Source organism: Melospiza georgiana, chromosome 1, assembly GCF_028018845.1.
Source record: "Melospiza georgiana isolate bMelGeo1 chromosome 1, bMelGeo1.pri, whole genome shotgun sequence".
NCBI lineage: Eukaryota > Metazoa > Chordata > Aves > Passeriformes > Passerellidae > Melospiza > Melospiza georgiana.
In genome coordinates this window covers 120,684,650-120,707,302 of record NC_080430.1, presented here as the reverse complement: position 1 = coordinate 120,707,302, position 22,653 = coordinate 120,684,650, and the positions used below count along the sequence as shown (strand labels likewise).

General features: G+C 39.0%; 1 protein-coding gene across 1 annotated transcript in view; it reads left to right on the top strand.

Annotated features, from left to right (window-relative positions):
• Positions 1–202: 202 nt before the first annotated feature.
• CPA6 (carboxypeptidase A6) overlaps positions 203–22,653 on the top strand; it is an 80,042-nt gene continuing 57,591 nt past the window's right edge. The window contains exon 1 of the mRNA XM_058025516.1: positions 203–321. Coding sequence (XP_057881499.1) covers positions 203–321 — 119 coding nt within the window. The remainder of the gene's footprint in view (positions 322–22,653) is intronic.

The window sequence follows — 22,653 nt, the reverse complement described above, 5'->3', positions numbered from 1 at the left end:
GCGGCCGCTACGCCGGGTAAGTCCGCCCCGGTGCCCGGGCACAGCTCCGCGGCCGCGCTCCCTGCGCTCCGCTGGGCAGAGCCGCACGGTGTCTGCGGGTCCGGGCATCCCTCCCGCCGCCGACCCGGTGGTGGGCTCGTTTGCTGGCGGGTGTAGCGTGTAGTTCTTGGTAAAGGTGCTGCGAGTCTCTGCTAGCCGAAGGATGCTGCGCTGGGGGAAAAGAAAAAAGTTTGTGTCCGTGTGGGAAAGGGAATTGCGATTATACAGGAGGGAAATACAGGGTTTTGAGGTTCCACCGTGCTCTGAAATGAATGAAGATCTGTATTTCCTTTAGGGTGCAATTACATGGGAACCTAAAATTGTTTCTAAAATGTTGAACAGTGTGCGCTCATATGAGAATGCATAAGAAGCTCAAGCAATAAGGGGAGTCAGCTTTACTGTAAGCAAGTGGAGACTAAAACTTTCACGTGCATTTCAAACTAGACTTTTCCTTTTTCTTCCAACGGCAGTTCAAATTTGTGTTAGAAAGGGAAAGATTGAACTAAGTAGTTGTAAAAAGTGAACTTGCCTCCAAAGTAAATGTTCTTTGCCCAGCTTAAAGACTGTTCTTAGTAAATATTTAACATAGTAAGTTTATGATGCAAATGAAAAAGCAGTCAAATATAGGAGCATTAGAAACATTTTATATTGTATATTGACACAAGCCAGTGGCATGTGTCAATGTACAATATAAAATTCTTTCAAAATGACCAGCAAATTCATCAGGAAAAGCACACCTCTCTGTGGAAGTAAGAGCTGTATTATTCTTTTTATTTTATTGGCGTAGCCAAGCCAAGCATAGGAATTCCCCTTCTAAAATGAAGTTTAAAAAAACATTCCCTAAGCTTCAAGGATTTGGTAATGTGATATGAAGCCATTGACCCCTGAGTCGCTATTAGTGATAGAAAATAGTTAAGCACTTGACAGCTGTTTTGCCATCTCTGCTCAGTTCCTCACGTTCCAGTATCTGTCTGCACTGCGAAATCAAACAGGCCACCACAGTCAGGAATGCTCCTGACAGTGCCAGAAAGCAGCAGGACAGAAAACTGAACTGTTCTTTAAAGCCAGGGTCCCGCTGTAAGTTTTGTGCAACAGCTCTGTTCTGTCTGTCTGGAGCCCATAGCACAGGCATGGTCCCCATGGTCTTGAATTTAAATTCAGGATAGCATTCAGTTTGTTTCCAGATGACATAGAGATGAATAACACACTGTCAGGGCTGGTGCTTAAATTTTTCTGAATGTTAATCACATAAGTTATCTACTACTTTTGACTAAATGCCAAAATACTCATTTTACTATTGTCTAGGTTTAATTGACATCATCAACTATAATCAAGTTGGTTCAAATAGTATAACATGCATAAAAATTCAAATATTGTACCTCGGCTCATTATTGTAACTCAACAATTTTGTTCAAAGTTTTAAAAATGATTTTGTTTCAGAATTTCATATTCGCAAGGTGACATGTGAAAGACCAGTCCAAATTCTCCTTTGTTGATCTCTGATTTAGAAGCTTTTGCATAGACTCTAGTCCAAAAAAATGAGACTTCTCATCAGCTTCCAAAAGTTGAACAAGAAAATCACTGCCCAAAAGAAAACAAAAAAAAAAAAAGGAAAAATAAAAAAGCTAGAGTTAAATATAAGAACTCTTAGTCAATAGGCAATTTTAGTAGGGGGCCAAGATACATTTACAAGCCTTGCTGAAAATGTGGTAAATATTTGAAACAGAAACCAGAATGTGTACCACATGTGTAACACAAACTGGAAAAACAAGCTAATATTTTTCCTACTCTACTAATATTTTCCCCCCTCTACTAATATTTTCCATTTCTACTATCCTGGCATTATTTGTGTCAATAAAAGATGATGGAAAGTTAATTTGAAATGGCATGGAGGTTTCTACAGAATTACAAATATATCTTGTCCATCTGTCATCATCACAGTGTCCTGGGCAGGATAATTTAAATTCTTCTCTGTGCACCATTGATTGGAATCAGTTGAGCAAGTATTGCCATTACTACTGAACCTGACTGCCACTCCAGGGGAAAAAAATTTGGTAGGATTTTTTGGGAAAGTCAATTAGGAGGTGAATAATTTGCTAATGTTCACCATGAAAAGGGGTGTCCCAACAAACTGACTTCTTTTTGTGCCAAGAAACATCTGTGAATCCTAGTAATTTCTATTGTGTCAGAAGCTGTACCATAAAGGGAAAATGCATTAGTATAATTAGGGCAAAAGAATGAGAGGGAAAAAAAAAAAGCAATGGAAACATTTCTCATAAACTTAGAGAAATAATAAACTTAGGTCAGCACTTGTAGGCAGATATGATTGTGATCTTTAGTTGAGGACTCAGACCCAAGACAATGAACTAAGTGGAAGTGCACATTTCTCCAAACTATGTAACTATGTCAAGCAGGCCAGGTATACCATATGGGCACATCCTTAAGTAAATGTGTTCTAGATACATTTGGGAAGCCAGCAAATATCTGGGGAGTCTCAGCAAAGAGGAAGAAGCACTCAAAGTTCTTGGAAAGAGCGAGGGACAGTTGTATTTGCCTTCTGCCTCACACAATAAGGAGGAGTGCAACCTGAAGGAACTCAAGAGGAGCTCTCTAGAAGACAAGCCACCCAACAGCAAATTCAAAACTGTGCTCACAGAAACTTTTTCCTTCCTGCACTTGTATATTCTGTCCAAAGGTTCCAGGGGAAGTGGACAAGTGGGAGAGAAACACACATATCAGGGTTTGGACAGAGTAGATGTGGAATATTCAAGGGGTTTTTTCTGGAGCCAATTACCAGAAGTTCACACAGGAGCAACAAGGATAACCAAATACATGGGAATGGTTTAAGTTCCTGAAATAACCAAGAAAACCAGAACTCTTTGGTCTCCTGTAGAAGCAATTTAGGCTCTAAGAGATGTCTATAAACTTTGAGTCACATGGACCTAGTAGATACAGATCAGTTATTTACTGTTTCATCCAGTTACAGGAAGTAGGAGACATAAAATGAATCTAGTAGGAACCTTTTTGTAGTTTACAGAGTAGGGTGCTGGAACAGATGGAGGTTTGTGAGGGTTTTTACCAAATGCACCAATCTTCCTACTCTTAGGAATCATATGAAGAAGGAGATAGCTTCCCATTAGCAGGTCAAGATTTCTTGTAATAGAAACTATCTCTCTCATTTGTTCTTTAAAAATCACTACTATGATATTTTACTTCAGTTCATCTGCCTTCACCTGTACATGGTGGCTCAGCGTGTTGCCTCCACTTTCTCCTCCATTTTTGTTCTTCCAAAGCCTTTTCAGAAGTGTTCCTCATCTCACCTCTTCTCTCACTTGCAAATGACCAAGTGCAGGCAAAGGCTGAAATAACTTGTACAGTTTTTCTCTGAGGTTTTTGTTGCAAGATTTGGGTCTTTTAAAATATTGGATCAAGATTATAACTCTTCCAAAATGTTATTCTTCAGTGGGTTGCAGTACTGCAGATAATTATAATTTCTCTAGATCAGATGAAGGCTATGGTCCATGCTTACTGTGTAACAACCACATAAAATAACCTGGGTGTCATGGAAAGAGCAAGGAAAGAGAGAACAGTAAAGAATATTCTGTAATTCAAGATATAATGTGCTGTAGCTACTGGGACATGACATCCAGAAAATTGCATAAACCAACTGTTCACATAGATAAGGACAGATATCGAATCTGAGACCATTCAGCAAATTTCGGGTATTTTAATGCCCATTAATACCCCTGCATACCATAACTAAGTACCTCTGATCCCACAGAGTACCTTACACACAATGGCTGGCAATTGTTCTGTCTCATGGAAAAAACACATGGGAGTGTGACGAAAATGAGTTGCTGAGGGAATTGAGAAGTGGAAAGGAACTCCTCCTGTGCTATTCCCTCTGCAGATTTTTTCCAAATGTTTTAATCAGGGACTAAAAGCTCTGCTATTTAAAAAAAGCTCTTTCTCCCTGCTGCTCAGCTCTCCCTCCCCAGCCCTATGTAGAATTAAAATGTCATGAACACAACTGGCAAAAAAAGCATTTGGAAAGCACACCAACAGCATGAGAGGGAAGGTAATTATATTCGTTCAGATGAAAACCAAACTTAGTGCTTCTCTGGATGGTGTCAGGGAGCTTCTAAGAGGTGAAAAGCTGTGAGCTCTCTAGCAAAAATAAGTTAAGTATCCTTTATTTAAAATAACCAATAATTCTGTAGACAAGCATGGCTGATTCCTAAAACCAGCACAGATCAGTGAAATCCACAACAGCTTTGGGACCACTTACCTATTCTTGTCCCAACACCTCAGCTCTAATTATGTACTTTCTCATTACCTGATATTCCCCCTGCACAATATTTATGTTGTCCTATAGGAAAAATCAATTTTTCATTATTTTTCTCCTTTATGACCAAGCATGATAAATTTACCTTTTAAATTTTTTCTGCTCTCCTCATTATAAGTGAAAAATATGAAGTGTTTCAGTTGGTCTTTCTTTCCCTCTTTTAATTTCTTTCTCAAAATAATTGGAACAGTACACACATCCTCACTACCTCGGTGAAGTGCATGCCAGAAAGGAGGCTCCCAATTTATTATGGCTGTGTCTGAAGTGAAACACAGGTTCATGTCACCATGTGAGCCTGGTTCCCACGCTTATCCAAACTGGGACACCATTGCCTGGTGCTCTGGCTTTTGACATCTGCAGCTGGAGAAGATGGGGAAAAAATCATGGAAAGTAAGGCAGGATATAAAATAGCAAGACATGGGCAAAGCTTGCATCCATATTTAGGAGCTTTGAACCTGTCCTAGTTTCCTAACTTATGTGCAACCTATGGCCTTTCAGTAAGAAAGATTTTTTGGAAGTGTAAAAGAAATTCCAGTAAACACTTACACTTTCCTCATTTTTAGAAGTGTGTATGCTACAAATGTGAATGTAGTCTATTATTAAAGAAAATTATGTTCAGGGTGCAGTTAACAATTATGTTCTGAAAAAAAAAAAAAACCAAAAAAACAACCAGAATACATCTAAGAGGTACTTAGAAAAATATACTTTTAAAAATAAGGAATTCACGTATAAAATCTGCCTAGACCCTCAGTCTGAAACATCCCCCTTGGATACACCCGCTTCAGAGTCTCATGAAACTAAGCAGGAGAAGAAATAACAGCTATTCCCAGAGCTTCTGGAAGTAGTTGCAGTGAACTCCAAAGCTCCCACTTCTACACTATACTCACTTGCAGATGCTGCTCCTGTGAGTTCACACTCATAGGCTCCTTAAAATGAAGTTCTCAAATCTAAACGTTTTGTACAGGACTTAGCAAGCATTTAACAGGGGACAGACACTATATAAATTACATATATATTGATTTTTTAAATTAAAGATAAAAGGAATCTAAAATATGTGAGCAATCCACATTAAAGACAGTGGAACCTACTTTTAGTCCAGAAGGAGACTCAGAGTTCTGAAAGAAGTGAATTTGAAAGAGGGAGATTAAAAATCTGCTTTTCTTGAATATAATGCTGGTATTTTATAGGGAACCCTTAGTACTGCATAGGACTGTACCCCACATTGCACAATAAACAGGATCCCAAAGTCTCATCTCCTGAAATTCTAGTATCTGTAAAAATGTCATGCTCACGTCTGAAATGGCCTTACATGGTCAAAATGCTGCAGGAAACATTTGTTGTTGTATCCAGCTGAAGGTGAATGGACACCATCAATCATCCCTCTCTATCTCCTGGAGGTAAACTCTGTCATCTGCTCTTCACTTATGTTTCCTCCTTAATTTTACTTCTGAATACATAACAGAAACTCACTTTTCTGTAGTAGAACATAATATTTAAGAGGGCACAGTGTGCATAATGTTCATGGAGAAGTCAAGAAATAAGCAGTTATATTGATCATATATTGGGCATCTTTTTGGGCATGCATATAGCACTAAAAACTGAGAACAGCAGTGTAGGTTACCAGTCAGTTTTTTTACTGCTCAGACAACATGATTTGTTTTGCTCTCAGGCAGGAGATTATTCGAATTTTTCACAATACAAAATAAAAATAGTAAATAATTTAAAAGAAACAGCATTTTTACTGCCCCCTGTCCACGTAACTTACATATTTATGTTGTCAGTATCGTTTTTCATGCACAAAACAAGTGAAATCCATGCTCTCCATCCTATTTACCATAAGCAGGTTTAGCTGGAAAATGAGAACCAATAATTATGGTTATACATTAGACCCCTCTCTGAAAACTCTGCTGTGGGTAAATACCCACATTTTTTGCTGGTTTCATATTTGCAAGAACAAATCCACAGTCAGCAAAATTCTGGAGACAATTATGCCTAATTCTGGTTTTTTCAGTTAATTATGGTTCTGATTCAAAGGCTTTGTTCACATGACTGTACCTATGGGTACAAAGTTATGGTTCTGATTTGATGTTGGTATTACAGCAAAATGTGCATGAATTTCAAGGGTGCTACTAATATGCACCTCAGTATATCAGATCAGAATCAGACCTTAAACAGACAATGATTTTCAGGAAAATATCTGCAAAGAAAACTCCAAAACTACATTTTGTGGAAGGCACCTGACAGTAGGTAAGCCAAAGTACTGTGAAATATACTCAGATCAACAAATGGATGGGGACAATAAATTCAATTTTTTAAAATTATTTTGTACCTTGAACTTGCCAAATTAGGAGGATGGGATGGGAGCTGGAATCCAGCAGTGGACAGGGAGTGTGAACTCTTTGCTTCTGTGTCTGCCTGTGCAGGCTGAATGTTCTGGAGAACAATGCTCTGCTAAGCCTCCTCTTCCTCTGGGGAACAATGGGACTTAAAGTGCATTTATTTAAAGAGAATCCACACCATAGAGTTACCACACAAAACAATATACACAAAACAGCATTTTCCAAAGAGATGTCCTATGTTGCTTAAATACAGCTGTAGAAAGAACAGATGTATCCTACCAAATCAAAACAGTTTTTATTTTCTTTAAGTTCTACACCTCAGGTAAGGCTGTGATACTACATCAGCAGGACCTTGAAAATGAGTTTGTAGGAGGTTTATTTTAGTATAATTATTGTAAGAAAAAATTACTGTTTCTTATACTGTATTTCAAATATCTTCAGAATAGTAATGATACAGTTAGCAGCACCTCATGCTTAACCCAAAGATAAAAAAAGAAGCTTTTTTAAGTTGAGATTAAAAATAATCTCTGGGCATTCATAGCCCAGAAGGCCAGTCATATCCTGGGCTGCACCAACAGAAGTATGACCAGCAGGTCGAGGGAGGTGATTCTGCCCCTCTACTCCAGACTCAGGGGACCCCATCTGGAGTGCTCCAGTGCATCCAGCTCTGGGGACCTCAGCATAAGGAGGACATGGACCTGTTGGGACAAGTCCAGAGGAGGGTCTCAAGAATGGTCAGAGGATTGGAGCACCTCTCCTGTGAGGAAAGGCTGTGGGAGCTGGGGATGTTCAGCCTGGAGAAGAGAAGACTCCAAGGAGACTCCGTTGCCACCCCTCAGTACTTAGAGGGAGTTATAAGAAAGATGGGGACTAACATTTAGCTGGGCCTGTAGCAATAGGACAATGGGAATTGGTTTTAAACTAAAAGAGGGTTGATTTAGATGAGATAGATGAAAGAAATCTTCTCCAATGAGAGCACTGAAACACTGGAATAATGTACTGGAACAGATCTGGTTGCCCAGAACTCCATCTAACCTGACCTTGAAGGATTCCAGGGGGGGATCATCTACCACCTCTCTGGGCAACCTGAACTAGTGAAAGATGTCCCTCCAGGGACATTGAAAAGCCATAGATGGCTTTTAAAGTTTCCTTCCAACCCAAACTATTCTAAATTACTTTAGCAGGCCTAATGAAAAACTCTTTGACTTATTCCACTGTACTCCTACCAAGATTACCACCAGATGCTACTCTGGGGCTGCAATGCAGTCATAGAGCCAAACCCTGCTGTGGCCACACTAGTGGCCTCCCGCTGCCACAGCAGTCAGCTGTGCTTCTGCTCATCCAGATGTGCAGCCTCTGCTCAGGGACTGGCACGTCTCTGCCACAGCAAGACGATTCCAGGAGCACAGGGGGGGGGAAAAGAAAACACTTCTTCACTTTCCCCACGGCCCCAGGACTAATTGACAACTTACCAGGATGTGATTTGGCTGCTGCAGAGCCTCTGCAGCACAGGGAAGGGGAAGGAATGGCTGGGTTTTGGTACCTGCCTGGTACCTCAAGTCTGTTGTCTCCCTGTGCACTGGGAGAATTTGTCTGAAACCAGTTTATTCCAGGTGTGTATTCCAAGGAGCACATCATAGGTTTTCCTCAGCAGAATTTGGTGTGTTGATCAGTCCCGACTGCCACATTCTTCTCAAGACCTATGTCAATAAACTCAAATGAGTATTTCAGACTCCAAGAGAGAATAGTATGATGCTTATTTTCAAATAAGTGCTTTCCTGAAATTGCAAAACCAAAGAAAAATTTAACCTTGGTACTAACCATCATCCTGTGGGGCTTTTAAGCAAAGGGCTTTCATTATGCTTAATGTCTGAAGAAGCTGTAAGTCCCTCTTTACCTGAATGAACAAGACTGGCTTGATAAGGCCTACAGAAAAAAATAGCCTCTATTCATTAAATAGGTTGGTGTTAGGCAAACAATAGCTATTACATGGCAAGAAAGAGAAGACATTTAATTAAGTACATTTTATTATTAGTTCTGTCTTTCTTGTCACAGCACAGTTCCATATTTTAAGGGAAAGAAACCTTGGGAAACAAACCTTTTTCACCTTTCAGGGAAATAATACTTGAACTGTATAGCCCAGGCAGCCAGAAACACACTCTGCCCAAAATTTACACCAAATAACAGAGTCACTGTGCAAGCACAATGCCAAGTCTGGGCTGGTAACTCAGATGTCTCTGCAGAATGAGCCTGTGTCCTTGCCAGTAACACACAGTGTAAACATACCCAGAGGCACAAAGACAGCACAGCATGTCCTTATCCTGCTCCCTTATCAACAGGCTGGATCCCTGATCCATCTGCCTGTGCTAGCAACAATGGTAAAAGATGTAAATGGAGAACATAAAATCTAAGTAATTTGCTTTTCCATGTGAAAAATCAGTTTCACCTTCCGTTTGTTCAGCTCAGGTTCTTTTATTTTGCTTTTACCAGAAGCAGCTCTCTTAGTTTTGAAATAGTCAAACATGTAGTCATGTTTTGACATGGCCAAAAAAAACCTTCAGAGGAAATCAAAGAATCTTTTGTAAAAGATAAATAAATGTAAAAGGATAAAATCTTTTGTATTCGCTATCCAGCCACATAAAAATAATTCCTGATGTATTTTCCGAGGCCTAGCATAGAATATAAAGTGAAATATTTAATTATGCAGGTTTTGATCACTACTGGAAGGGGTTTTTTCTCTTCAACACTAAGTTGTCCTGGAGAGGGTGGTGATTCTCCCTCTGAAGCAGCTGTGGGGAGCGGGAAACACAGGAACAGAGGGTTCCTGTGTCCAGACCAGGTCTTGGGAGGAGCCCTGTCTGCTTGCCATGGGCTGTGCAGTGTCTGAGCTCATTTTGTGTATCGTATCTCTCAGAGGCCCCAGGCAAAGGGACATCATCTGGTCAGAGAATCATAGAACCATAGAATTGTTTTGTTTATAAAAGACTTTGAAGATCACTGAGTCCTAACAGCAGAGTCCACTACTAAACCGTGCTCCTAAGCACCACATCCATATGTCTTAAAGACCCCCAAGAATGGCTGAGACTGGTGATTCAACCATGTCTGTGAACAGCTTGTTCCAATGCTTGACAACCCTCTCAGTGAAGTTTTTATCAATCTCTGTCAGACAGACACGACAAAGGTGCTGATCTACTCTTGCCTGGTGATTCTGGGTCAACACAGAGACAGAAATGTGGGTATTTCAGGCTCAAACTGGGTGAAGGAGTACTTGGGGTCTTCAGCCTTTCCTCCTGTCTCCAGCACATGTTGTTGCCACATGAAGTAGTTACATTTCTCAAGGCCTTCCATCTAGGCTTACCTGCCAAAAAATCTCCATCAAATTAGAAAGTAGGTGTCCAGTGGGTTCAGGTGCTTTTGCAGTTCAGAAGCAGTTTAAGACGTGTCACAGACCTGGAGACTACAAGACCATCAGTGCTCCTGCTAGCATCCACTCCCTCTATTCATAGTTCTTAGAGGGCATGCCACCCACCAGTGTGCTATTTTTCCTATGTTCATCACTTTTCATTGGACCTATCACCCCTTTTTCATAAGATAACTGGTGATTTTCTTACTGTATGATGAATGATGGACAAAAAGGCACCTCAAAAGTCTGGTAGTCAGCACAGGCAGCCCCTGCCTGACCAAGGTGCAGGACAGTTTGTAATTATTAGCATGTATCATCCATAAACATGAGAAAACAGTGTAGAACCATTTAAAAAAATTGTTATCTTAAGCCTCTGTGGGATTCTGGAAAAGTGGAGTAAAGTCATTGTCATACATGTTAAGGAGTCAGTACAGAGTAGTGCTCAGGATAAGTTAAGCCCTTATGTCTCTCTTTTATGAGGGGCAACCTCTCCAAATCCTATGAAAGGTCCACAGAGGAATGGTAAGTGAAGGGCTCCATGGACCAGGAAAAGCTGATTTTTTTGCTTCTGCTGAATGAAACTGTAAGAGTGAGGGCAAAGCCCAGAGAAATCACCTTGTCACATGAGATCAGTCCTAACAATTTGCAAACAGCAAGACAGTGCCATGAACCAGTTTAAGGTATGGAACAGCAGAGAATGACAGATGAACACTTTGCTCTGTGAAATCTGATCTTTCTGCATTGTTTGCCCTTAATCCAGTGACCATTATCTCTACTGAAAAAATACATGTGAGCTTTTGTGTGTGACAACTGCACTCAGGGTGGTCTTTGAATTAGAAGGCGTTTGGTCACAGAGCCTGCAGCAAGCCACTGCCACTGCAGCCTGCACAGTTATATCAGGAAAAAAGAAGCATGAAGGAGAGGAAAAGCCTTCTCCTGGATGGTTGAAGGGGACAGATCTGTCAAAACTGAGGAAAGAGCTTCCCAATATTCAGGTGTATTTGCTGTGAAGTGCCATTAGCTGAGGGAAGAGACATACATTTTAAATGTTTATGCCACAAGTAATGGATCTGCCAGATTTCAGGTATCTTGTTAGAGCTAATGAAATACAGCCTTAATGGAATAGCTAATAGCTGGCCAATAAAAATGCAAAATAACAATTCTGCTGAAATAGAAAATAATTTGAACAAACAAACAAAAAGACTAGGCAGAAGGGAAATGCAGGGATCTTACTAGGAGGACCAGTTTTACAGCATCCAATGGAAAAATTAACTATTAGGGTGGATGTAGCCACAAAAGTCCCTCTGGCTCACTGGAAAGTATGACTTTCTTAAGGAGAAAAAAAAATAGCACAAATTTCAAGCAAACAAAGGAGTAATTTTTAAATTAGTTGTTGTATAAAGAACTTTGCTTCTTACAAGACTAAATAAATGGGTGAACTTAAGGTAATATTTCTAAAGTTATAAAATTGCAGAGAGTGTATTTCTTTCTAAACTGCATGGCTGTAAAACACCAGATGCCATACAATGAAGTAATCTCAGAGCAAGACTGGGATCTGCTGTCTGTGAGGAGCACACAGATGCTTGCCTTTAGCAGTGACGTCTTGCTCATAAAACAGGAACACCACACACTCTTCACTGCATCCAAAACTTGTGTCCCCATTGCGTGTGGGATTCTGTTGTTTTAAGATTAATCATTACTCATGTGAAACTAGGAAGGGGGAGTTTTAAATTACAGTTTATGAAGAGAGAAGTAAGAGTTGTCTTATGTTATGTTAAGGATTAACTGAAGGAAATGTTGCCTCTTGGTTGAGGTTGGCAGCCAAAGAGGCCTCTGCTGTTTTGGCCACACATTATCCTGATGTATGGCTAAGGTCACTCCTCTCTATTTCACAAAAGCAAAAATGGAAGCACAACAAAGAGATATGTTTTTCATTTGAGACAGAAAAAACCCAAAATTCCACCATAAACACAAAGTATCACCTCATATATTGTGCTGCTTCTTCCATAATAAAAGTGTTTGGCAGCTTGTTCTTAGCCATGGAGCATGCCAAGTCCATTTTCCATGAAACTTAATGTAATGATAGATGGTCACAAAAAAAAGTATAATAAAAAAGAAGCTGCAGAAATATGGAGCCAACAATTTAAGGGGTTTTTAAAAGCTCTACATTTGTGTGGTATTAATTGACATAGTGTATCAAGTGTATCTCAAAATGCAAATACTTTGCCCATTGCAGCTTTATAGACTGCAGTAATTGCAAATGGAAATGAATTCATCCTATGAATTTATTGCAGCGTACAGTGTAAAAAATACAATTTAAATTGAAAGCATATAAAAGCAGAGAATGTGATATTAGCTGGATTTAAAAAATGAAATAAAAAATAAATGCAACTCTCCATCTGGATTCTGTATTTAGTGTTTCATGGACATGTACAGTTGTTGCTAATTAAAAAAAAAACTCCTTTTGTTTGCATTTTTGATAAATCCCATCAAAGCAGCTGTCCTTTTCTAGGAGAAAATGTAGAGCAAAGCAGAAGTTCAATACTGATCACAGGTTTCATAATTCATGCATTCAAGATAGCATAAAACAATACAAATATTATATATTTTTTCATCTGAGATTTCATCTCACTCTTTGAGACCATTTCAGTAAAATTGAGACACATCCTATTTACCTGCCAAAAACTCAGCAGAATCCAATAGACCAACCAACCTTCCCTAGCTCAGCATTTCGCCTTTAGATGGGAGTAAGCACAGAAGCTCTGTCTTATAAAAACACTGGGTGCTACAGCAGCAGCAGGAGATTTTTTTAGTGAAAATGCTGCTTGGGAGACATATCTTGGCAAGCAGCAGCTCCCTGATGGAAATAGCATTTGGCATCAAAAAGTTCTCTCACAGAAGCCCTGTGTACTTAGTTTCTCAGCTGTCTTTTTTCAAAGAACCTTTCCTTTTGCTGGCTGTGCAGGTGCTGAGCTGAGATTACAGCTTGCTGTATAAAAAACTGCCCCTTTTCCTCATACCTGCTCTCAGTTCTCACTTCTCTTGTACTTCACTGTCCTCATCTTTCCTCATAAACATCCTGCTGGACTGTCCTGGGAAGGGATTGAGGCATTTTCCTGCTGGCTCAGCATATAATTCCTGATATTTGCTGTTCTGTGGCTGCAGTGTAATTAGGCAATAGCAGTTTCAGCTCTAAACAGGTCTTTTGGACAGTGGCCCCAGACAGTATGATAAATAGCAATCTCATCAGGTGAAAATAAGCTCAACAATTCTTTGCTGTTATGAATGTTTCCAATTTAGGAATTTGGTTTCAGCTGGACAGAAGGGAAGAAATGCTGATGGGATGATTTGTTTAAGGAGCTAGCAGCTCTTTCCAGCATTTCATTAATTTTTGTGTTATTTTATCAAGAGAGATCTTAAATCATACTTAGGAAGTTTTCATCAAGTATCAACAAAGCTCTGTTTTGTAAAATGTTGAGTAGATGGGAGCAGTGCTGAGAAATAAGTGATACCTGAGCACCAGACTCCACTGACACCCTCTGAACTTGGTATTCTGTTCTGTTGGATCCCCCTGGATTTTATTGGTGTCTTTCCTTGGGTTTAGTAGTTTTCTCTGCGTGGGAGTTGGAAGCAGGGATCAAAAAAGAGGAGGAAGCAAGAGGTCATAAGCAATAGCTCTGAGAGACATAATCTACCCTGGTCATTTCAGTCCAGTGTAACACATCCTGGATGAAGTTTATAGCAATCTCCCTTTTCACTAAAAGTTACAAGTATATTTTTATACCTTCACACAAATATGTGCATCATTATCCATGATACCTCAAACCTGGTAAGTCAAAGCAGCACACACAAAGGTAACTGTCTTTCATACAGAAGGTATGAGCAGCATGATGTCATGCAGTCAGGTAGACTAAACAATCTGTCTTTTTCAGATAAAAACTATAAAACCTTAAGAAACATTTACTGTATCAGGTATGTGATGAAAATTACAGTAATAAATCTGACATGATTTAGAAACTGCGTTCCCAGGACAATTACAGAATGCCCTAGGCATTTGCTGTCTGCCTGCTCTTAGGCAGAACATGTTTACACCATGTTTCATAGATCCAACTGCTGCAGCATGGGTTGGTTTATTCTGAGAGCACAGCAGTGAATTCTCTAAACAAAATGAATGATGTAAACCTCACAGGACAAGTTTAGTATCTCAGTGACAAAGACACAATATTTAAAGGAGATCTCTGCATTTGGGGTTTGTTGTAGTTCAGCAAATTAGGTTCCAGACTGATGTTAAACAAATAATCAGTGTGGTGATGCTTTTTAACAATCAAGTAATAAACAAATGTAAGAGCATGTCTCAAGAAATCAACTGTAAGTCGCTTTAACAGTGCATAAAACATCTGCTTATTACCGCAGATCTCCAGCATGGAGAGGGGCACTGATGGAACTTGCTGTGTGTTGTCAGGGCCCTGAGTCTGTCCTAGCAGCCCTTCACCACCCTGCCTTCCTCCAGCACAAGAGCCAAACTCATCCTGCCACGTTCAGTGGCTGTTCAGTGACGTTCTGAGCCCTGACTCAGTTGTGGCCACACCTTGACCTTTGAGAACGCAGAGTCCCTGCTGTGCCAGGCAAGAGATTTGGGAGAGCAGCCGAGGCACTGCAGGGAGGTTTGATGGAATTGCAACAACAAAATCAGAATCCAGCCAAACATGAATGCTCCTTAATTTGAGGAAAAGGTGATTACTGGGAAAACAGGTGAAATTTTCACAAGTTTCAGTTCAGAGCATTAAACCTTTTTTTATCTCTGTGGAGGTAAAAACTTTACCATCTAATAGCTCTGGCTTTTCTGTTTAGCAGAGTTCCCCAAAAGTCAATTATGTTTCTTTTCTTGGTAGCATAAAGGATTCCCAAACCCTACTGCCTTATTTCTCTGCTTAAAGAATATTTTTCAAGTCATACTTTTCCTTCAAGCTTATAGCTTTGTTGTCCCTTTAGATAAAATAAATAACACTGCCATCTGATTTTGTGATATTTTATTTACCTACTGAATTTTTGGGGAAAAACACAGACAGTAATTCAGGAACCTGCATAATTCTGGGCAGTATTGGCTAAGAAAAATCATGTGTTGAACAGATGACAGTGAACAAAATGTTTTCTCCAGATGTTACTTAATTCTCCAAAGTTAATGAAACCATAATGCATGTTAATTCATCTTAATTCATGTTGTGATGAGAATTTCGTAACCTCACTCCACATTTCTACACAAATATTTGTATTATTTAGCTATAAACTGAGTTCATTAAATGAAATAAGGAAAAAAAGACACTCTGTACTCCATTTTACAAACATTTCTTCAAAAGTTAAGTCATATTGGTAGCAGATTTTGAGCCCAGCTAAGTCCAAAGCACTAGAAATAGTAAGATAAACTATTTAAGGGTCACTTTTTGTGTGTTTTAAATTGGCAAGGAGTAACTTCAACCTCTTGTTTAAAAAAAAAAATTAGGTATGTTGATGATCAGAATACCTCCCATTAAATTGTAAATGTTTTATGGTGTACTTTTGGGATATCAATCACAGGACCCATAAGCAAAGAGTCGGTGAAGGAAAGAGAGTCTTCCAGGTGTGACACATCTGGTTCTTTGGCAGCCTAAACAGACTTTATATTGCCAGCTTTAAATTGGGCCTTTGAGTTTGCCACATGCTTTATCTGATGATGGGATGTCTGCACTGCCATGTGTTCCTGGTTGCAGCAGCTTCAACATTTAATAGTTAGGTTTATTCCCTTCGCTTCTCTCTCTTCAGATGATCTCTGTGCAGGAAAGCTTCACACTCAGTCCTTGTGCTTAGGGCTTATGGCCTTGCTCTTCTGAGCCTCTAAATATTCTGCATTTCTGATCAGGACTGGGACAAATATACAGTATTACAAAAGTTGTCATCCTGCATCACCAACAGTTCTACACTCAAAGACATTCAAAAGCAGCAATTAAAAGATGCCCACCTGTACAAAACTATTGATGCATCCATTGAATGATCAGAAGCTTCTCAATTGCTTTCTTTACTAAACTAAGGCTCTATTATCAAAAACCCAGTACTAGAGGAAGTCAGCTGTAAACTGTATTTGTCAGTTATGGTAATGAATCTAGAATCAATTGGTATGTCATCACAGATTGCAAATGGGCCCATTTGTGTATATCTTGATTTAATGTGTTCTACAGAGAAGCACCTTACTGCTTTTAAAACTAGATGGGATCTGCTTTTAGGGAAAAAAAGAGCCTTGATTATCTCCTGGATCTTGAGTCCTAATAAAACATAAAATTGCTTGAAAGGAGTACCTATAGCTTCCAAATTAGGTGATATAGGAAATAGAGGAATTTAAATAGTTTGCTCTTAGGCTGTTCCATTTCTGGACTGGTTACAGCATCCTGGTACACTTGCCCCTACATCTGATTCTTCAGTCTGTGTATAAAATACTTCTGAAGTTATGGAGCCAGTTATATACATGCTAATCTTAAGAATTACCTTTTATTTTCTGCTCAGACCATGTAATCAAAAATATCAGAAATATTAAGGAAAATAAGTTTCCACTGTGAATCTATATACTCAAAGCCAGCAGGTGAATAGACTAATGCTTTTGTTTTTCAGTATCCATAATTTCTTAAACTTCTCTTGGAGTCTGCACAAACTGAACACTCAAAGTCAGCAGTGACTGGGAAAACAGAGGATTGCAGATGTCACCCTCACTGACTCCATGTGCTAATTGTCCCAGGTGCCACTGACTGCACCAGTGTGTTATGCTGAGTGACAGTCAAGTGTTTTCTTACAAGTGCCTTCTAAGCAGCCTTTCCCCTCACTGCCTCCATCTTCTTCATTGCACTCCCTGTTATGCTGGTGTTCCCATTTCTCTTCCAATTTAGTGCTTATTTAGAAATTGTTACTGCCATCAAACCTCAGACCTGCAGAGGGCACAGACTGGATTATCAATCCAATATAAAAAGTCATTGTAGTGTGGAATTACTAAGTATGCTGTTGAACTAATTTGAAGTTTAATAAAATATTTTCACTTATAAAATTAGTATCAGAGAGCATAAATAAAAGAGTTCTGCTTCTTCCCTGTTTTCCACTGTGAACAGTAATGTGACAAGGGAATTCAGCAGCTACTTTGCTCTTCAGAGGATTCCCAAAGGCAAGTTTTAGGTGTTACTCATTAAGCCTGAAGGAGAATTATAGAATCAGGAATTTCTTCACTTCCACATCCAAAGTAAAAGCAAATGTCAAGCTAGCAGCCACCCTGCCCTGCTCCCTAAGACAGCCATGGCTCTGGTGTATTTCTGTATTATACTGTATTTATCTGGTCATGTGTGAGAACATGGTCATTTACAACAGTGACAACAATGACACCAGTGCACCAGGATGCCACTCACTGCTGTGGTGTAGTATCAAACTCCAGCAGATTAACAGCCTTCCTGAAGGCAAATAGCACCCAAAATACTCATCTACCCAGGGAATTAAGCATCTGTTAACTTTATCTGATAGTTTCTTTGTTAAACAGTTCATTCTCTTGGCAATTGACCTTCAAAATAAATGTGAAATGCAAACTTCAGAGCAGGAGAATGAGCCCCTAAAATCTATCAAATCACTTAGTAAAATGCATCACTATTGCTCAGACAGAATGCTTCCTAATTTAAGGCTGATATTTATATGTTACTCTTAAAGAGCTAAACATTAATACTGAAGAGACAAAAGAAGCTAGAAACATCAGAAATAGTAGTTAAACTTTTACATCACTTAATTTTAAAAGTTAGGTTAATAGCATGGAGTTCTAAAATCTGTAAGAACAGGGGATTTATGGGTTTGCAAAAGACATTTAGAAAGATATGTACATGTATAAATGAGTCATTAAAATATTTTATGGAGAGATTTTGAAGAAGAGTGCTTTGGTATCATTGGCACTTGCTTAAAACTGAAATATTTCACATAGGAGCCTAATGTGGAGCTGAGAAAGATTATTTTACACATTTAAGTGTGTACTGACTCTGATAGCATTCAGATATCAATGCTTGTGTAACATAGTGCCCTTGTAGGCAGAAAACATGTGTCAAGTAGAGCTGGTAAAAACAAAACTTACTCTGCATGTTTTTTGATTTTGACCTTTGACAGAGTAGAAATTTCTGTAAGGCTTTTTTCATGCTTGTGCTAATGCAAAAAAAAAAAAAAAGTCAGTCGATGTAGTTAAATATAGTAACTAAAATATATTTTAATAATTTTAAAATATATTTTAATTTTTTTCTGGAAGCTAAATAGATTAACTTTTTTCTTACTGCTTCTCTGGGAATAAATAAATTTCATGAGTAGTTATTGACAAATTAGAATTTCTGTCAATAATGACAAACGTTTGAGGGTGAAATTTCTTTCTCCAGAAGACAGAATGATTTGTAGCTCATGTGTTAATGACATGGATTTGAGTGGGGAAAAATGTTTTCCACAAGCAGTGGTGGAGGATCTACACCTACCCTCTCAAACTCATGGTCTTCTGTAGGAAAAATGGTGCTCCAGGAATTTATCTTTGGTAAATTTAAAGTACTTTTGGTTAAATTTAATCTAAGCACAGGCCTACTTATAAGCCTTGGCATTTTGAGTCAAAATAAAATAACCACCCTTCCAGGTTCTGTGTGAGCAGGTAGTGCTGTGCAAACATTCTGATCAGACTGGGCCACCTGGTGCTGAGGACCAGACCTTCTCTACATTGCATGGATCTGGTTGGGTTTTGCTTTGGTCTGGCTGATCTCATCCACAGACTAAAAGCTGATTTGTGTTTGGGGTGCATTTTGTGTACCTCAAGAGCATCCCTCAGTTTGTGTTCAGTCAAGTTCGTGCACCTTGAGACTGGTCCAATGTGTGTCACAAGCCCAGAGGCTGTGTCTCAGTGAGAACCACATGTGTGTGGGAAGGGACTCTCAGGTTCACTTCAGAAGTGCACTTCTGATCTGAATTAAAAGGTTTATGTGGCTTCTATCGCTCTCCCAACACTAGTACCTAAAGAATAAGGTGTCTGGAATGGTGCAGCTGTTCAACAGCATGTCTGCAGCAAAGGTTTCTTCCTACTCTCCATCACTTATCATTGATAAAGATACTGAGATTCTCCTGGAAGAGAATATGGAACTGCTGTGTTTGTGATGTCTTGTTTTTGTAATTTGTGGGTATAACAGGGAGTAGTTCCATCCATCCATGATTCCTTTCTTTGCACATTTTTAAAAGTTTTACTCAGCCATTGGCTCCTTTTTCAGATGAATGCTTTCACATTGTAATCAGATTTGTATTGCCTAAAAATGAAGTCATTACACCACACCCAACACAAAAATAGAAAAGCAGGAGCTCTCAGTATCAATTTCTTCCTTTAATTCATTTGCAAAGGTGTCTTTTGAACCCCTCCTTTGTGGAAACCAAGACGTCAATAACAAGAAATACAAATTCTCCAATAACAAGAGTGGTTAATACCAGGCTTTCACTTATGAAATTACTATAAATGGAGTCATATTACCATGAGTGGGTTTAAGAAATGCAGGGCAAGTCCCAGCAGCCCTGGAGAGGTTTCTGAGACTGAGCTGAAGATTTAAGAGGAGGCACCTGCTGGTTTGCCCGTGGCAGCTTCCCTTGTAGTAAACTGAGCACAGCTGTCACAGCTCCTTGCTCAGGGGCAGAGGGGAAAACATCCCCTTCCACACCACACTGTGCTAATCTCCACACCCCCTTGGGTTTCTGGTTTACTGAAAAAAGGTGAACAGAATCAGTGAGGACAATTTAAAATGTTTCAGCAGCACACTGCTGTTCCTTGTGCAGTGACACTGTCCAGCCAAGTATTCAGCTGGCTGTCACCTGCCACAGGTGTGTCCAGCTAACTCTGGGTGAGAAGACTGTTCCAAAATGGAAATGCTCTGATAAAGATGCTATGATTAAGATAACCACCTTTTGACACATACTAGCATTCAGAGAATCTCAAAGCAATTTTATATTGCATATGCTTTCTGGAAGCACATCAAGAGGTATTTAAGGAATTTAAAGCACTTGAGGCATGAAGTGAAGGCAAAGGGAATTGTCTTGCTCTAGGCATGACAAAAACAGTCGCTGGAGGCAGGAAACTCTCTCTGGTCAGAGCAAGTGGGATTACTGCAGTTATCTGAGGTTCCTGCAGTACAGCCCTTCATACAGCACCACTGAACACTTTGCTAACTCTGTAATGCAGTTGTTCATTTAATACTCATTTGTACTATGTGTTTCTTATTGTTCAAGGCTGTACTCCTTGAGCTAAACTCAGAGTTTTCTGTTTACAAAAACAAGCAAAAAATGCACTGATTTTTCTCCTTTTCCTTTAACATTGTTCAGTGGTTCCTTGTTGTGCTGGAACTGCCTTACCCAAGCTTCTACTTGACATCATTTTGGTGTGAATATTTTAATCTGCTGCTTGGATGCATTTACTGTGCTGTTTCTCAGTCGAGTGGTAGTTTGGAAAAAAAGTTTGGAAATCTACTACTAAAGAAATATTTTATTATTCTGTATTTTTATTTACATTGTCTCTAATTATAATATTAGTAAGATTTATTAACACAATCTTTGCTGCTTCTGTAAAATATTAAAAGCAAATTATCTAGCATACCTATGTAATTTATTTTTCTGTACAGCTGGCAAAGATTTAGACAGGACTAGCTTAACTTCCACAATTTTTCCAAAATCAAAATACGATAGATGAGCTAAATATGAATTATGAGATCTGAAAGTGACCTTGCTTTTTCTCCGGAAAACAGGCAGACCTGAGCAGCTTTAATTGTAGTGCTCACTACAAGCAGTTTATGCCTGTATTAACAGACTACATGAAATATGTAATTACCATGTTAAGCACAGCAATATGAATCTGCTAGGAATGGACTACAAATTTGGATTATTCCAACATTCAGAGTGTAACCTAATAATTGCTAACCATCACTGATCTTGCTACAGCCTCTTCTATGAGAAGTCAGAATACCATAACTCATTTCATGAAGACCACATTAGTGTGGATGATTCCAATTCTAGAGCCCCTTTCTGCCACAGAGGAAGAGAAGTTTCAAAATAGAACAGAAAAGAAAAAAGAATCCTTAAAATACACTGTATTAAGGACGTTTAGGTGATGCAGTAAACTCCCTTCACTCTGCCATTAAGCCCAGACAGGAGATTTTACATGCTGCCTGAGTTATCTCCATGCTAATTTGGGCTATTGGTTGGATTTACCATTGGGTGGTTTGCATTGGAAGGGACCTTAAGGATCATCTAGTTCTGACCAGAAATGTTTTACTTCTCTCTCCGTGCAGAATGGGAAAGTTTTCAGAATGTCACATAATTTTTCACTTGTCCACATTGTTGTCATTGTCCAGCTGTGTTTCAGGTGTAGACTTTTATTGCAAAGTCCTCCATCTCAGCCAGCCTTCTGGTACAATGGGGAGAACTTTGATATTGACAGCTTTGTTAGGTATTACACCGCCTCACCCTACAATCAGGATATTTTAAAATAGGACAAAAAAAAAAAAAAAAGCCATCAGAATTGAAAATGTTGCTGTGAGGACTGTACTGCAGAAAGATTTATTTGTCCATGTCCCCATGCAAGGTAGGTATATTTTAAACAGATACCAATAATGATCTTTGGATTTTTGGGTGATAAACATCCTGCAATGAACATTTTGCCCCAACAGAGCACACAAATGTCAGCAGATAAGAAAATTCATCATCAGTTTATGCAAGCAGGTGCAACTCTGTTGACTTGAATAAAACAAAGTGTATTAACATCAAAAACAAAAAAAAAAGAATGCCAAATTCCTTTGAAAGATATTTTAAAGAATAGTTTATTATTTAAATATTTAATATAAATCTTTCTCCTTCCAGTCATAAACACAGATTGCCTTGAAGTTAAATATCAGCCTCTCAACACAGCTATAATTTATGGACAGCATTTATTCCTTGGTGAAGTATTTTACCTCTCTTTGGTTACATAAATAACCTCTCTAAGACTTGTTAATTTATTCATTGCCTGTTAATCCTTATTTGTCACCCTTATTTTAAAAATATACATTTATCTTCTGCTAATGAGAAACAGGAAAAGTCATTCTCAGTTGGTTCAAGGAAGGATCAGAATGCGCAGAGTGTTTTAGTTAGTGTGCAAAGCCCAAAATAAAGTGCTCAAAGCAGTCATAGCCCTGGAATCGGAGAACAGCAAGTTTGGGAGGAAAAAAAGAGGAAAAAGGCAAGAAAACAGAGAGCCTTAATATATGTAAGGTATTAATATAAAATATAAATAATAGAATATAAAGTGGAATTGAATATCAAATAGAATATCTACTATATAGAGAGAGAATGTAAAACAGCTTAACTGCATTGGTCCTTACAGAAATATTTCACTGTATAGATGATGAAGAGAGGTTTTCTAGGAGGTGGTTTGTGTCTTTATCAGTCTGAAGAGTCTTGAGCTGCCCATCTCTCACTGTGGGCTGTGTCAGGTCAGGTCG